The 17,605-nt window shown below is 43.1% G+C and overlaps 1 protein-coding gene across 3 annotated transcripts in view; it reads right to left on the reverse strand.

The window, feature by feature from the left end:
- CRIM1 (cysteine rich transmembrane BMP regulator 1) overlaps positions 1-17,605 on the reverse strand; it is a 202,513-nt gene that overhangs the window by 37,903 nt on the left and 147,005 nt on the right. For all 3 annotated transcript variants that reach the window (XM_047782289.1, XM_047782291.1, XM_047782290.1), the window contains 4 exons: positions 8,370-8,526; positions 5,376-5,497; positions 4,086-4,295; positions 76-291 (listed from right to left, as the gene is read on the reverse strand). In XM_047782289.1, coding sequence (XP_047638245.1) covers positions 76-291; positions 4,086-4,295; positions 5,376-5,497; positions 8,370-8,526 — 705 coding nt within the window. The remainder of the gene's footprint in view (positions 1-75; positions 292-4,085; positions 4,296-5,375; positions 5,498-8,369; positions 8,527-17,605) is intronic.

Genomic DNA, 17,605 nt, shown 5'->3' on the forward strand with positions numbered 1-17,605 from the left:
TCGTTTGGCAGAACGACAGCGCCTGGGCTGCAGCCCCACCCCGCCCAGCGCATCCCGAGGCGCAGCGCTGGTTACCTGGACACTGTGGGCAGCAGGAGTCCTGGGTGCGCGTGGGGTTCTGGCAGAGCAGTGGTGGGCACACCTCTGTTTCACACAGCACCCGCCCACTGTGGCAGGTACACTGAGTACAGCTGTCGATGTGCCACGTTTCTCCTTCTACAAAGTACTCTCCCCCAGGGGCGTGGCAAATGGAGGGGGTGCTGAGTTCTGGCTTCTGCACCACAAAGTCATCTGGGGAAGGACACAAAATCCAAACACAAGAGTTATGCATCTGCAGTCTTAGCCTCTCCTGAAGAACCTGGTGCCGTAGGCTTGAAGGGACAGAGAAGATGAACTGGCTCTAGGGCAGCTGTCTCCGTTCCTACCAAGAGAATAGGGAAGAACACATTCCATGCCTAGAAACATAAGGCAAGAGTGGAAGAGCCAGCTCTGGGAAGTGAGGTTCATGCGCTTTGAGTTTGTCAATAGTAATAAGAGAATCCAATGAGAGAATTAAATTACAGGGATGCCTACCATCGAAGACAACAGGGGCCTCTTAGGGGATGTCTGGGAACGTGTAGGATTGTCTAGAATATAAAGATTTCTCATTGACTGAATGCTCGCTATGGTCCGATTTCCATACTAAGTGTTTTACATGTATTACTTCATTTATTCCTTACACCAACCTTGTGAATAGGTACTATTATCCTATTTTACATATGCAGGAACTGAGTATTAAGGGCAGACAAGAGATCTGAACCCAGGTCTATGCATACACCTTCAGATAAAACACAACTTCCAACTGGTTTGGACCCTATCCACTTCATTATCTCTGGGACTGTGAGCACTTCTTAGAAATAAGTCCTGCTGTTGAGCAGGACACACCCCAATCCAGACCAGCTGCTAGCACACTGAGCAGGAATGCTCCTTCAGAATCAACAGTCTGAACCCTCACCTGAGACTAAACATTTGTTTGGCGATGTGATCAAGAGAGGCAAGTGCTCAGGGGCTGATGACAACTCTGAGCTCTTTTCCCAGAGGGGAGGCAATTCGGGGCTCTTGGTGAGATGATAATGACAGAGATGGAATTTAATGTTGAGAATGTCTGGAGAGGTACTGGGCGTTGCCCTTAAGTTGTGCTGGGGAAATGAAAAGTATGACGGTATCAACTACATTCGTGTCATCCAAATATGACAAGCATGGAACCCTGCAGAGAAGCTGTCTGGGAGACACCATGGCTTGTTCATGCTTGGAGCTCAGTGGGAAGTGGGTTCCCAGAAGAGCTACCCCGTTTGTGCAGAGATGCTCAGAGCTGAAACCCCCTAAGAGCTCAGAGGATGTGGGTTTCAAAGTGGTGGTCAACAGCAATGATGAGATAGCACAGTGGCAGCCCCATTCTAGCAAAGAGGCTAACTTTAAATATAGCTTTATCTCAAGGGAGCTATTAAAGACTGGAACTTTGACCAAGTGGACACATTACAGAAAACTGACTTTAGCCAACCCTTAAATTCATATGCAATCTGGGCCATACTTTCCAGATTATGGAAAGTAGAGAGGACGATAACTAGGGTGCAAACTGAGCTGTGGTGAGACAAAAGTGCATTTCTTATGATTTACAGAAAAAGAAAAAAAATGTTGCAAAGGGCATGGGCACTCTAATGCTGGAGAAAGGCTCCCTTTTGAAAGGTCCTGGAGAGGACGGACAGCTGCTACTCTTTAAAACTCTGACATGTAGGGAAGTGGTCAGAGGAAAAACGATGTGTATTTGCAGGTGTCTTACCCTGTGAATTCCTTTGCTATGTATACTATGTGCCTCAAGGCAAAACATGAAAGTGACTAGAAAGATAGAGGCGATAGAAAAACTGAAAGGTAAAGGGTGAGAAAGATAAGGGAAAAAAATCTGAGAAACGGTATCATTTGGTGAATCTTCCATCAGAGGATTTCAGGAGCTGCTCACTTATCCCAGAAAGAAAAACAGCTGATCCTTGAATGGAAGGTGGAAGAAAATATTCTTTAAAGTAGGAGTCCATGAAGGCAAGAGTGCTTGGGGGAGGGGAGGTGGCCCTCTGTTCAGAAGGATCCATATGTGGTGACTCACTGAAGATTTTTGGAAAAAATACACCTACACATCCATATATATCAATACATGCATGTGTTTATATGCGTCTGTCTAGATATTCACACACATCCATAATACATCAATAATCCTGTGTGTGTTTGTGTAAGAACCTCCGGTATCTCTGTAACAGAGCAAGCTAGACTTGGTTTCACTGACTTTCAGTGCTGAAGTCAATCATGTTCTTTTTTTTTTTTTTTCCAGGGCCACACCTGCAGTATATGGAAGTTCCCAGGCTAGGGGGTCTGATCAGAGCTGCAGCTGCCACCTACACCACAGCCACAGCAACGCCAGATCTGAGCCAGGTCTGTGACCTACAGCACAGCTCATGGCAACGTCAGATTCTTAACCCACCGAGGGAGGCCAGGGATGGAACCCACAACGTCATGGATAGGAGTTGGATTCATTTCTGCTGTGCCAAGATGGGAACTCCCAATCATCTGTTCTTAGTAATACCTCTGCACTTCCACTAGTCTGACGCAGAGTTCTTTCCTGAGTACAGGGTTTAGCAAAGACCCAGGTGCAGGCCACGCTCTATACACTGATGCTGAGAATTAAAGCATGAGGTCTTCATTGGAACAAATGACTTTTCCTTCACCAAAGGGTCAACACAGAGTTCTTCTGTCTCATTAAATTGTTCATTTATCTTCCGTTTCAGTGGACACTAGTGTTTTTTTATATTTAATGAGCAAAACCTGAAAAAGGAAATGGTTTTGGTACAGAGCAGAGCACGTCTGGCTTAACTATGGGAGAACAAACAAAACAAACCCTGTCATCTGCTCCTCCACAGGGGCATGGGCTGCCTGTTACTCTGATACTTCAGTTACTGAGGTGCACAGAAGCTTAGGTCTGAAAAGGACTTCAAGCGGCCCTCTGCTCACCCCCACTCTGGAGGCAAAGCAGGTGCAGACTGAGGTGCCAGCATGTGGTACACCTTCCTGCCCAGGCCGGGACTGACTTATGGCAAAGGCCCAAGCCTCAGATTTCTGGCTACACCCCCAGCACAGGTGGTGACACAGAACCAGGACTGATGGGAAATACAATCACTACTCCAAACTTGGATGGTAGATTTCAACTTCAAAATAAACCTGATGCAAGTTTCAGGAATTTCTCGCCTCCCTGGCCTTCCAGCTGAAGCACTATTTTACTTTGGGTAAGAGCATCAATCTCTCTGCGTCTGTTTTCCAAATGAAAAACTGCCTAAGTGTGTTTTCCCCTAATTCAGTGGCCTCTACCCAGTGGAAGAAATAATAAACATAAAAATGCTCTGAGCTCTTTGGATAAAAGGCACTAGATGAGGTATTATGCTAATAATTACTGTTACTGACGACCATAATTTGAACCCCTATGAATTATAAATCTGTTCTGTTCTTCTACCAACTTATCTTGATTACCATTACCAGGAGTTTAAACGTTTTGGATGTGTGGTCACTCTTAAATTTCTCCATCTGGCAAGACTGTCACATACCCATTAATTTACAAAAAAAGCAATAGCCACAGACTTCGGTAATTCTCTCCCTCTTGAATATTACTTTATAAATAATAAGTTTTCATGGAATAAAAGTAGCACCAAGCCCCTCCAATTAACTAAGACTTTCAGCCTTAACACACTATCCGTAAAATGGAGACTAGGAATTTTAAGTATGTAGGTCCATAAACCTTTACACAAATGTTGTTCAAAGACCGATATCATTGAGTAAACCATGCAAAACTAAGGAAGGTGGTTTCGGAGCTTTAGAATACTCTCTGGTCTCTGGCTAATCATTTATGGTGCATGATGGACACCGTGGCTATTGCTGACAAAAACCAGAGAGCGGAGATGTGTTTCAGGGCTCGTCCCCTGCATCCCCTCAGAGTTACAGATGGATGAGACCCTCCAAGGCAGAAGTCGTTTGCTTAGGGGGCACACGAGATGGCAGCCAGCTGTTACCTGAACATGATGGGCAGCACTGTCCCGGATGAATGGTGGGGTTGCCACAGGCAGGCACTGGGCAGGTGATCAGAGCACACATTTCCCGTCCATTGTGACAGTAGCATTCCCGGCACCCGTCATGCCAGCTTTCCTCATTTTTATGATGATGGCCATCCATGGACAGACATGTGCCTGACAGGATGGGTGGCCCAGCTGAAGCAGGGACCTCTGGATAGACAGAAGGCAGCCTGGTAAAGAAGCAGCTACTACACAGGAGAAACAACCTTTAGTATCCTTACAGGTGATGCTATGCAGCCACCAAAACCCCCATCTACACAGCACAGTTTGTGACATGGGAGAGGATGATGAAGAGAATTTAAGTTAACATGTCCCAAATTTCAAACATAGAAAAAAAGAGATAGAAAAAAAAAACCCCTGCAAATATTTTTCTCTCCTTGTGGTAGGATTAGATATAGCTTTTACCCCTTTCACTCTATGTTCTCATATTATATACAATAAATAAGCACTGAGTGATTTCATTGTAAATATTACACGTTTAATATATGTAGAATAGTCACTCTAGAAGTCACCCAACAGGGAAATCCTAGCAACTAGCAGAGTTTTGTTCAACAGAACCAGTGAAACAGTGACTTGATCTCTGTTTACTCTGACCCCTTAACAGCACTGTTAAGATGGTAACTCATCAACTCTGAAAACACACAGGACTTTTTACTGTGGCTCATACAGGGTGGGCAGTGGGCTAGAGCTGGGCTAAGGGCAGATGTGGTCATGGCTGTGCTCGCGCAGCTTCAGGAACACCCCCGGAGCAGGAGTTCCAGGCAAAAGGTCTGTCCAAGACTCAGGCCCATACATAACCATCAGCTTGGACATGCCCATGCAGCACAAGTCTAAGTTCTTATGGAAAACCGTGTTATCAAGAAATTTCACCCACCCTCAAGGGCTTTGAAAAGGATCTTTGCTATATCAATCATCTCAATCCTCTGTTAGACAGAGGGAGACTCTAAGGAGGTCAAGATAAAGGAGCTTTAAGGCTAACGTTCCAGAGACAAGTAAAACTGAAGAACAAAGAAGTGATTAATTTGGTCAAGGTTTTGCCGGTTAACTTTAAATTCTATTTCTGAGCTCTTATTCCATTGAGATGAAAGGAAAGGAAAGGTCCCCCAGAGAGTGACAGTGGTGTCAGCGTACAGAACCATCACTGAAATGGTTTCATTGACAGGACGCCCTTCTGTTGTTTCTGCGCCTCTGGTCGCTCTGAGTGGGGAAGGGTCACGCGCTGGCACTCACCTCTGCACTTGCAGATAAGACAGCCATGACTGTCCTGCTGGAAACCCAAGGGGCAGATCTTACTGCATGGGAGCTCTGGGCACTTCTTACAGCGACAGATGTCACAGCCGTGCTTATTCTTCCTGGGTAATTAAAATTTTGTCAGAGGTCAGAAAATCCAAGAGTTTCAAATGATGCCCAGTGCTCAGAACAAGGGTCACCAAAGTGATACTGTCATTAAGCAGAGGACTTGACTTTCTGCTCTCAAAGGCCCCCAGAGTGAAGTGTAATTAGCTCCCTGTGGCCATGACCACCACCCACCCCATGCCAAGGTTTAGAATTGTCCAAGCATGAAGGTCCTTCTGGGCTGTGACTATCAGAATCCCAAGGACGTGGCTGCTGATTTAACTAGAACTAAATGGTTCTATGGCACAAAAAGATGAACATGCAGCTCTGCGAATAGGAAGGTGAAGGATATATATTGCTGGTCAATGTTGGAGGCCGGCCCTAGTGGCAAAAGTCCTTCATTTCTCAGGGCCACGGGCTTCCTCACACGACCACGTTCTCCTGAGAATTTTCAGACATTACAATTTCTACTAAGATACCCATGGAATCTTATGGCAGACGGAAGGAGAACTCAAGGACCCACAGACCTGGGAATACTACACAAATGCTGATGAAGAATAAACATTTGAGAAGCCCTGCAGGCAACATCCAGTAATTACTTCCTTAGTCAGAAAAGAATACCAACTGAAAAATGCTTCACCCATGGGCCATGACCAAAGCCCGGAGGATAAAGGAAAAGGGCTGGATGGCCTTTCTTCTCCCCTTTAATAAGCCAGAGTGCCTAAATTTAGTGTTGATCAGAAAGATGATATTAAATAAATATATGTTTCTTAAACCATCTCTCTAGTTTAAGTGGACCAAAAAATTCTTAGCAACAACTCCTTATATTCTTGAAAAGAAGAATGACACCGTCTATTACAAAAGGAGCTCGCCCACCCGCCTCTGCCTTCTGTCCACTTTCCGCAATTCTGGGTCTTCTCTTAGGCTCAGCTGCTCCTCCACAAGCTTTGCTCTGGGTGGGCTTCCTGGGCTGCAGAGAAGGAGGACTTAGGTCTCATCCCACGTAGCCCTAAATGGCAACACAGTGGTGTTCACAAAAAAATAAACCCTGTTCTTTCTCACGCTGGACAAATTACGAGGCTCTAGACGTGGGAATGATGTGCTTGCTCAAGTGAAGTGGCTTGACATATCTGCTCACGTGACTAACTACAATCTACTGAGTGAGATGAGAACTGAACACCAGGTTCTATGCATTTATGTCACTATAATGAGAACAATGAATTAAATGGATGGCTCGTACTCATGTCACATATTGTGCCATTTTCAAGATCTAACAAGGCTTTCAAAGATTCTCTTGTTCATTCATGTATTCACCCACCCACTCCCCCTGCCCTTCTGTAAGCATCTGATGTGCAAATTCAGCAATGATCCACTCAGTGGGTGTATACTAGTGTTATCCTGACACTCCTGTGTGGTATCTGGCTAAGATTTGTCCGTCAGAGGCTGTCCTTGAAACACATGTTCTAGCCAAAGCAGTATTCATTTGCCTAGGATGGTCAACTTGGTCCTCCCTGCGTGCGCTTTCTGAAAGGAATACAAAGTGGAGTCTACAATCCTCTAAGAGATTTCTCTTCAGGATAAAGGTTGGACTTAAATGCAGCCTTGGCTCTGAAGTGTCATAACACTGTGGCAAATGGTTGCAGGTACTATTATGACAGTAATACTTTATTCTACATTAGCACCTAAGCTAAGAAATAACTATACATTTACTAGTATCATATTCATATTTTAGGCCTAGGAACAATGATGTTTACCTGAAGAATTTTTAGAAATAATGTTCCCAACATTATTTCTATTGAGGTTGCGGGTTCGGTCCCTGCCCTTGCTCAGTGGGTTAACGATCTGGCGTTGCCGTGAGCTGTGGTGTAGGTTGCAGACTCGGCTCAGATCCCGCGTTGCTGTGGCTCTGGCGTAGGCCGGTGGCTGCAGCTCCAATTCAGCCCCTAGCCTGGGAACCTCTGTATGCCGCGGGAGTGGCCCAAGAAATAGCAAAAAAAAAAAAAAAAAAAGACTCCTGTGCTCCCTGCTAAACTAGAATTTCCAAGAGAAAGAATAAAAACAATGACTTTAAGAAGATGGGTCAGAGAGGATGGATTTAAGTCCCTTACAATAACTAGCACTATTATATAAACATATCACATTGGAAAGGCAGAGAGACTAAAATGGAGAGGACCCAAGGCAGGAATGATAAAGCAAGATTCTGAAAGGTTATTTTTAAGGTATCAACTTGAAGACAGAAGTAGATGCTAATACAGACACTAGAGTAACACATGTGAAATGTCTATTTTCCTCTTAGAATATTTCAGATTTTCACGGGTTTGATTCAATAAAGAATATCTGAAAATACAGTCACGGTTCTTATCTCCAAGGAAACTAATAAAATCTACTGTTAAAGAACAGTATAAACTATAGACAAGCATCAAGGTAAGACAGGGAGGCATGGTAGGTAAGGACGTTCCAGGTTGCAAATTGGTGGCTGCTGACTGAACTTAAAAGTATGGATTAAATAAGTTATCACAAAATAGACACTGGGACAGTTGTGCAGAGTTGAAGCACAACACGGGGACCTCATGATGGTCCCCCACCTCCTCCCATGCAGGTTGTCCAGAGGCCCCACCTAAAGGGAAGCCTTACCTAACAGGCACAAAGGGCACTGTTACCACAAGCCTCTGGTGCATCTTCAAGAAAGAGTAAAACCTGATTCTTATCTTTGGAGATACCTCTCTTCCCTGCTTCCTGATTCCTCTAAACAAAACGTAGGTATTCTGGACTCAGTATGTCATGGATTCATTCACAAACACACAGAACAGCCACCCAAAATGGGTAACAGACGTTTTGCCAAGTCACAGATAATTACGAATAGATCTTGTGAATTCAAGAAATACGTACAGGTATCCAAATGGACAGTACTTGTCACAGATGATGGGTCTGCACTTCTTGGGGCGTGGGCGGCACTGACAGATCTCACAGTTGTGGGCGTCGGTCAGGAAGCCGAAGGGGCAGTCCAGGGTGCAGCCCCGCTTGAGGCCTGTGCAAAGCTCCTCCCCTGTGAAGACACAGGACAGCACGGTTCCTTCAGAGATGAAACACATCCTCGCTTCCAGCCTTCCCCTAACCTCCCACTCTTCAATGTCAATGTCTCAGCTCTACCACAGCATTAGCTATGGTTCAAAATTCTAGATTGTGCTCTTTCATGGTTATCAGAACATAACTTTGGGTTTTGTACTAATACGTAAAACAAAGTCCAACTCTGAAAAATAGGTTTCTGATGTGTACTCCCGTCTGGGGCTGAAGAGCAGGATGGCAACTGCTATTTGAGATGCAGAGGAAACAGTGCATTTGCTCATGAAATGCATTCTTATCAGTCACTTTAAACCACTGATCAGCATTGATTACTCACATGTGAGAACTGGAAACGTACACCCCAAATTTTATTATGTATTTTTTTCCTATTGCATGCCCATGAAAAGCCCCCTCCCCCCTTTAAGGACTGTACCCGAAGGCTTATGAAATTTCCCAGGCTAGGGGTCGAATCAGAGCTGCAGCTGCCGGCCTACACCACAGCCACAGCAACTGGGATCCAAGCCGTGTCTGCGACTTACACCACAGCTCATGGCAACGCTGGATCTTTAACCCACTAAGTGAGGCTAGGGATTGAACTCGTGTCCTCATGGATACTAGTCAGGTTCGTTACCACTGAGCATGACGGGAACTTCCACACACCTTTAGTTTTACAAGTTTTAGCTATTATCATATACTACTGGGTACCATGTGCTGCAAAAAGGATTGCTGACCCTTTCTTTAAAAGGTACATCTCTAATAACACAACAGAAAGTGAAATAACCAGTGTTTCAACCAAGTATTTTTTTCCTCACCACTGACAAATATCCAGGTATTTGGATACACTTAGTTAACTGACTAAAAAAGGTATGTGCAAGAGATATCTTGCTTAACGTTTATTCACTATTTGAAATGTTCAAACTCTCCTGTTAGCAGAATCTACAGTGATGTTTACCTGTCCTCTGTTAGTCAGAACATGATTTTAGAAGAAAAAAAAAAGGAAAGAAGAAATGGTGGCTGGCACAAGAAACTTCTATTAGATTAGAAACCTTCTAGAGAAATTGAAAGAGGTGCAATGTAGGGCTTAATGGAGTGATACAGGGAATAAAAATGTTAAGGTAAATAAGAAAAGCATGCGTGATGATACAACCAAAGCAAGGTGAGACTTGTGTGAAGTACATGCAGAATCTGAAAGATCATCACATTTAAAGGAGCAGATAAGAAGATGGCAAAAGTATGGCAATGTTCGATTATTGTTCTGCCTAGACTGATACAATGGGAAACAGACTATTTTTGTTGGAATAAGAAGTGAATTTCTATTTCAGTGGACATGCTTTAAGCATAAATATTATAAATGATGCCTAAGTTACTAGGAAAAACAACACATTTGGCCCTTCCACACACAAATCTTATAATCTAAAATTGAACCTTTACTACAATTAATAGGTGAAATGGGTTCATGTTTTACATAAATATTTTAAGATAGCATCTTTTGTGAGTCTTGGCTGGCAACATCCACATATTTAATTTGCTATCTTTTAAAAAGGAAAATGTGATTTACGGTATAATTTTCTAGTTTGTCATTATCATAAACCTTTCATTACACATATTTAATGTAACCTCGTGGGTCTGTATCACACTGTGAAACAGCTGATTACTAATTTGCATCCTTAAGAGCGAAATTCTAAATGGCTCATTTAAAAATTTGTAATTACATGACTTGAAAGGTCATCATTTTTCATCCCTTTCCCATTATTAAGGGGATGATGGAGGGAGAATACTTTCACAGTCACATTTCTTTCTCTGACACCAAGATCTAAGTTATGAGTCCATTTTTCTATCACAAGAATTTTTAAGTCTGGACACCAAACAGATCATGTGGAGAAAGAGAGGAATTAAAAACACTCTTGAGAAAATCTCTGGGGATTACATTCCTTGGAATATTGAGTTTGAGCACCTTTGTGCCTTTATTTTTCTGGTCCTGTTAAAAAAAAGTTTTTCCACAGACCTTAATCTAGAATGGGCTTCCCCCCTTAACAAAAGCTGTTGCATCACTAAGTTAAAAAAAAAAATCGGATATGAATTTGTCTTTATCTCTCCACTTAGCAATAGAAGGGAATTTCAAGCAAAGGCTGCTATGTTTCAACAAGAATTTGGGTCATTCATAGATTTCAGAGTGGCTGTGATACCCTGGGCAGGTTGCTCTGCTGATGCTGGCCTGACTTTTGGCTGCTCACCGGCCTGCTATCTCGTTTCTCCTCCCCAGTGCAAGGGAGCTCTAGGGCAGGGATCTATTTTCTTTATTTATCTGGTCCAGGTGCTATTATGGTGTTTGGCATGGAGTAAGTTACTCAATAAGTATTTGCTGAATGAATGAACCAATCCATATTCCAGGTATTTACTCCTCCACTCTCTTGAAGACTGCCATATTAACTGAAAAATAATAGGATAAAAAAACTTACTTTGCTAGTATTGAAAGAAGTTTCGAAATACTGTCATTCGCTAAACATTTCCAGATACCATCTTCCAAGCTCAGAAAGAGAGAACATTAAAGATCTTAAGGCAGTTCTAGATCCATGTATCAGTTATGGACCTTCCTTCAGGGAAGTACATTATCAGGGCAAACATTTACATAAAGAGCAGAAGAGACAGCTTAGAAACATCTTATTCATAGCTGGGTGGGGGTTTTTAAGTTTGTCTGAAAAGCTTTAGTACATCACTTGAGGCAAGCACAGAAAGAATGGTAGCTTTATGTTCACAATTTTTCAACATTATGACTTTGCTGTGATCTAAAAATGCTTTCTAATCCAGAGGGGGAAATTACCATTGAAGAGAGAGTGACAAATAATGGTAAAGCACAGAGCCCGTGCAGCATGGCTGGTCGATAGCAGCTATGTAGTAAACTCTGTTTAGTCGGGAAGAAAAAAGATGTTTGCTCCCAGGGCCAAAATGTGGCACAAGTGTCTGCAGGATCATTTGTACTTTATTCTAAGTAAATACCACGAAGCTCGCACACAGAAAGAACACAGTGTGACACAGTGTCCCTAGACCTGTGCTGTGCTTCCCTGCTGCAGTACTTCACATTCTTGGGTTCTGGCAATTCTCACCAACCTGCAATCAGTCAGGGATACCATGGATAAAGTTCTTGAGACTATTAAATAAAGAAGGGCAACCCTGGATATGGTGGTCCCGATCTTGACCTTGGTTAAGTGTTCACACAGAGTAACGATGAAATGAAAACAAGAGCCTGTCCCCTTGTATTTGATGCTGCAACCTTATTTAGATGCTTGGTATTATATTTCATGAAAATTATGAATGCTTTTTTCCTCCTTGCTACCATTAATTTTCTATGTGTGCATCAGTTATTTATCCCAAGACTTACAGAATGTTAAATGTGAAAGTTACAAATAATCTGATTAAAATCCACTTGCAGAGTTCCTGTCGTGGCGCAGTGGTTAACGAATTCGACTAGGAACCATGAGGTTGCGGGTTCGATCCCTGCCCTTGCTCAGTGGGTTAACGATCCGGCGTTGCCATGAGCTGTGGTGTAGGTTGCAAACGCGGCTCGGATCCTGCGTTGCTGTGGCTCTGGCATAGGCTGGTGGCTACAGCTCCGATTCGACCCCTAGCCTGGGAACCTCCATATGCCGTGGGAGCGGCCCAAGAAATAGCAAAAAAAGACAAAAAAAAAAAAATAAAATAAGTAATATTGAAAAAAAAATCCACTTGCTTTAAAAATGGAGCAGATATGATGTCAAAAGACTGACACCAATTAATTCATATGGAAGTCCTGTACTACAACTAGTAACTATAGTAAGCTGAGAAGTACTATGTATGTTTGACAGCATTTTTTTTTTTTCCTTTTTATGGCTGCACCTGCGGCATTTAGAAGTTCCCAGGCTAGGGCTGAATCGGAGATGCACCTGCTGGCCTATGCCACAGCTATAGCAACACCAGATCCGAGCCGCATCTGTGGCCCACACTGCAGGATGCAGCAATGCCAGATCCTTAACCCACTGAGTGAGGCCAGGGATCAAACCTGAATTCTCAGAGAGACAACATCAGGTCCTTAACCCTCTGAGCCATAATGGGAACTCCTAGATAGCAAACATTTTTTTTTTGTTAAAAACGCTACTAACAGCCTGTACCAATAAAGTGCTAGATTATTAGTAGCTTATCTAAATGATTTTAGTTTTAACTATTGTTGTACTTTCTTAAACATTTCCAAACATGTTTCCTTTCTTTATTCTAAATACGTCTTTGAAAAAAAAAGAGTCAGGGACAATGTAAATTCTCTGTGTGCCCTTGATGCATCACTTTGCTTAGCAGTGTTATAATAATGGTATATGTTACAGGTTAAAATAGCAAAGCTACAATATGTTCAAATAAAAGAATCTTTTTGGAGTTCCTGTTGTGGCACAGCGGTTAACGAATCCGACTAGGAACCATGAGGTTGTGGGTTCAATACCTGGCCTCGCTCAGTGGGTTAAGGATCTGGCATTGCCGTGAGCTGTGGTGTAGGTTGCAGACATGGCTCGGATCTGGCGTTGCTGTAGCTGTGGCATAGGCCACAAGCTGTAGCTCTGATTCAACCCCTAGCCTGGGAACCTCCATATGCCGCAGCTTTGGCCTTAAAAAGCAAAAAAATAAAAATAAAAAAGTAAAATAATCTTTGTCATATAACTTCCATGTTCTTTTGAAGGACATGTCTCTACTGGCTTTTGATTTCCATCTCCAAGTGACTGTCTGTTAATATGTTTGATTATATTGCAAGAGCATTACAACATATTAGCATATGACAAATATTACCAACATACTACCAATATTGTAAGGGATAAGGCCCATTTTATGTTTTGGTATCCCTAGGCTTGGCATATGGTAGGCAATCAATGAATGCTAGATGAATGAAAGAATGAATAAATGGGCAAACAACAAATCAGCCTCAGGGGAAAAATATTTATTTGGCATTGGTCTTATTTTAAGAAAGAAATTTTGATGTCAGTGGTCTATATATACCAAGTCTAACCCCTAAGAGAAAACTTGGGTATAAATGGTTAGGACCACTGCGTGTGAAACAGGCTTTGGTGGGAGGCAGAAAAATAACATCAAGGAGAGATTTCAACAAAGTCAATACTCATCATGCAGCTACAATGGGAAAAAAAAGCATACTTAGGCCATCCTTTACTATAAGGAACTTTCTTTTTTCTAAAACCAGGTGAAAGAGAGTAAACATATTTGAGGGTTAAAGTGAAAAAGCAAAAGGAAAGTTGTTTGTGTGCGTGTCCTCAGAGGACAGGAAGCACCGGAGGCAGGTGGGTGTAGGAACAAAGAAGGGGAAGCTGGGGGCTTTCCATGCCAGCTAGCTGGGGGCTGACTCAGAAATGCGTGTTACAAAACAGCTATGGTGTTGAGTAAACGATTACCATATGTTGCCTAGTAAAGCTAGCTTTGCATTCACTAACTGAATGAATAATTAATAACCAAAATAACCCATTAGTTTGGTATTATTATCTGTCCTTTACAGATGAGGACATAGGAGCCCTGATCAACTGGATACAAGTCAGTCTGACTCCAAAGACCTGGGAGTAGAGCTGGGTAAGTACATAACAAGATTCTGAAAAGCAAGGATTTGGCGGTTTGGTTTAATTTTCTTTTTTTTTTCCTTCCTTAGGGGTGCACCTGCAGCATATGGGAATTCCTGGGCTAGGGGTCGAATTGGAGCCATAGCCACCAGCCTATGCCAAAGCCACAGCAATGCCAGATCCGAGCCACATCCGTGACCTATGCTGCAGCTCATAGCAACGCTGGATCCCTTAACCCACTGAGTGAGGCCAGGGATAAAATCTGCACCACCCACATGGATATTACTTGGGTTAACTCGCTGAGCCACAGTGGGAACTCCTTTTTGGGGGAGCAGTTTGGTTTAATTTGACTCATCACCCAAAGGTGTCAAATAATCAGGACTATGATGGGAGGGTTTGAGAGAAGAATGTTCTATGGCTTTGTCACATACCTTCCATGTACTTCTTTTTGTATGATACAGACAAAATGACAAGTTCCACTTGGTGTTTAAGTAGGTTTGAGGTACATGGTAGCAGTGAGTTTGATGACAAGACTAACCTAGGTTCAGAGTCTCAGTGAGATGAAATGGATACATGGCCAGATGGTGAGACCTCAGAAAGGATCTCAGACCAGGGCTGTCCATCGGCAGCCCTGATTCTGCTGGTTCTCGGCTCATCCACTTGGCCCACATCTACTGGACACAGAGCATGGCCCCAGGAGATGGGACAGTTACTTTTTTTTTTTTTTTGTCTTTTTGCTATTTCTTTGGGCTGCTCCCGCGGCATATGGAGGTTCCCTGGCTAGGGGTCCAATTGGAGCTGTAGCCACCGGCCTACGCCAGAGCCACAGCCACAGCAACGCGGGATCCGAGCCGCGTCTGCAACCTACACCACAGCTCACGGCAACGCCAGATCCTTAACCCACTGAGCAAGGGCAGGGACCGAACCTGCAACCTCATGGTTCCTAGTCGGATTCGTTAACCACTGCGCCACAATGGGAACTCCAGAGCAGTTACTTCTTACCTCTAGCATGAACAGAGCCTGGGTTGTCCCATAGAACCAAAGCTTCCTCTTAATAGGATTTACTTTTCAAAGATATGGAATTTGGTTTGAAATGATGATATTTCTTTCTTTTTTTCTGGCTGCACCCATGGCATCTGGAAGTTCCTGGGCCAGACACTGAACCTGTGTCACAGCAGTGACCCAAACATCTGTGGTGACAGCTCTGGATCCTTAACTTGCTGAGCCACACAGGAACTCAAAAATGGTATTTCACTAGTGTGTTGGCTAAAATTTTTTCTTAGGGCAGGTCTTGCACTGTATTCATCTTTGTGGCATTAAACACCTAGTGCAAGTACCCAAAACTCAGCAGGTAGGTGGAAAAAGAAAGGTGGGAGGAGGGAAGAAAGAAAAACTAGATCTCCTTACAAATAAGTGAAATTTGCAAAATATGGATGGCTAATAGATTTAATGCGTAAAAAAAAAAAAAATCATTGACACAAAATGCAATGGTCTCCAGTACATATTTCTTCCTATGTGCTAAGGATATGGAGGCACAAAGCAGGTAGTATCCACACGTGTTCTTTTCACAAAACCAGGAAGCAAAGCTCACACAAAGACAGGCAGAGCAGCATTTTCCTGAGAGGCTCAATTTGCAAAAAGGCAGTCATGTTTTTAACTTGTTTCAATGACAACTGAGGGAAATTGCTTCTTTGGACTTAACTACAAAGGGCTCGTGGTCAATCAGCAGGGGTCTTATACCTGTGTGCTCCTGTGGCCCCAAAATTCATAACAGCAAAGCCCAGGTGAGGATGGTAGGCGGGGTGATCAGGCACACTCAAATCTGTATTTTTGGACTTCAAAAAGTTCAAGAAAAATGAGGTATGCTCTAGCGATATGAGGAATGAAATATGAACTTTTCATGATGTAATCACTAATTACCTTGGTGTCAAAAAACAAACAAACAAACAAACAAACCCAAAAACAAAGCTGGGAGTTCTCGCTGTGGCTCAGCAGTAAGGAACCTGACTAGGATCCATGATGTGGGTTTGATCCCTGGTCTTGCTCAGTGGGTTAAGGAACTGGCATTGCCGTGAGCTGTGGTGCAGGTTGCAGATGTGGCTTGGATTCTGCATTCCTGTGGCTGTGGTGTAGGCTGGCAGCTACCGTTTTGATTCAACCCTAGCCTGGGAACTTCCACATGCCACAGGTATGGCCCTAAAAAAAAAAAAAAGACAAACAAACAAACAAACAAACAAAAAAACCCCAAGGCAATTTAAAACAAAGCTGGCTGTGTAATATAGCAGCCAAGGCAACTCTCTATCATGAGTTATTGCAAGTTCATAACTGACCTCCCAAAGGGAGGCATAAAAAGGCAGATGTGGGATGGGGGCCTGGCCCACCTCCGAACAGAAACAAGTGTAGGAAGGCAGACAGTCCCTGAAAGGTGGAGCTTATGGGAAATTTAGAGATGGGAAAAACCATCGTCAAAACAAGGGTTTGAGAACCTCCACTTCAGTATCAACACCATCCCACAGACAGCAAGATGGTAACAAATGATTGAGAAAAGTGAATTACTTAACTCCTACCTGCCTTTATCAAAAATATTCTTTCAAAAGAGAGCATGCCCTTAAAAGGTGAACCCAACAAAACTGATGAATCAGAAAGTGAGCATCTCTCTCTATTATAAAGTAATCCCAACTCTCTGAGCCCAGAACAATGACACCCAGATGCTCTCAGAGAACCTGCGGATTATAGAAGCATTGTCCATGCTTGAAGACGTCAGAGAGAACAGAAAGAGAAAATGGAAAGCTAAAGAGGCCAAATGTGAATTCAAAAGGGACAAAGGATTCTAAGACTAGGGGTACTAAGCTTGACATTCACGAGTGGAAATTCTGCAGAAAGACCTGTTAAATATGGGATTTGTGATATTTAGGAAAGAAAGCGATGACTACCAGGAGCAGCATAGGTTCATGAAAAACAACCCATGCCCTACTAACTTCATCTTATGTTTCAAATAGGGTTTTCAGCAAAGGAATGATGCAAATAGAATGTATTTTGATTTCAGATAAGATACAGGCCAAAAGTTTCAAGATTTCCTTGTGAAGATGGAGCTGATGTGTTGTAAGCTGAATGACCCCACAGAAAGAGTGAGGATTATGGCTCAAAGTCACTTTGCAAAGGAGGTCTTCATTGCTACAGGGCTCTGTCCTTGGTTCTATACAATTTATTTAGTGCAACACACACACACACACGTATATACAGATACACATAAAATACATATATATTTTTTATGGCCATACCTGCAGCATATGGAAGTTTCTGGGCTAGGGGTTGAATCAGAGCTGCAGCTGCCAGCCTACACCATAGCCACAGCAACACCAGATCCGAGCCATGCCTGCAACCTATGCTGTAGCTCGTGGCACTGCTGGATCCTTGGCCCACTAAGCGAAGCCAGGGACTGAACCCATATCCTCATGAACACTACATTGGGTTCTTAACCCA

The sequence above is a fragment of the Phacochoerus africanus genome, chromosome 5 (genome assembly GCF_016906955.1).
Source record: "Phacochoerus africanus isolate WHEZ1 chromosome 5, ROS_Pafr_v1, whole genome shotgun sequence".
NCBI classification, from domain to species: domain Eukaryota; kingdom Metazoa; phylum Chordata; class Mammalia; order Artiodactyla; family Suidae; genus Phacochoerus; species Phacochoerus africanus.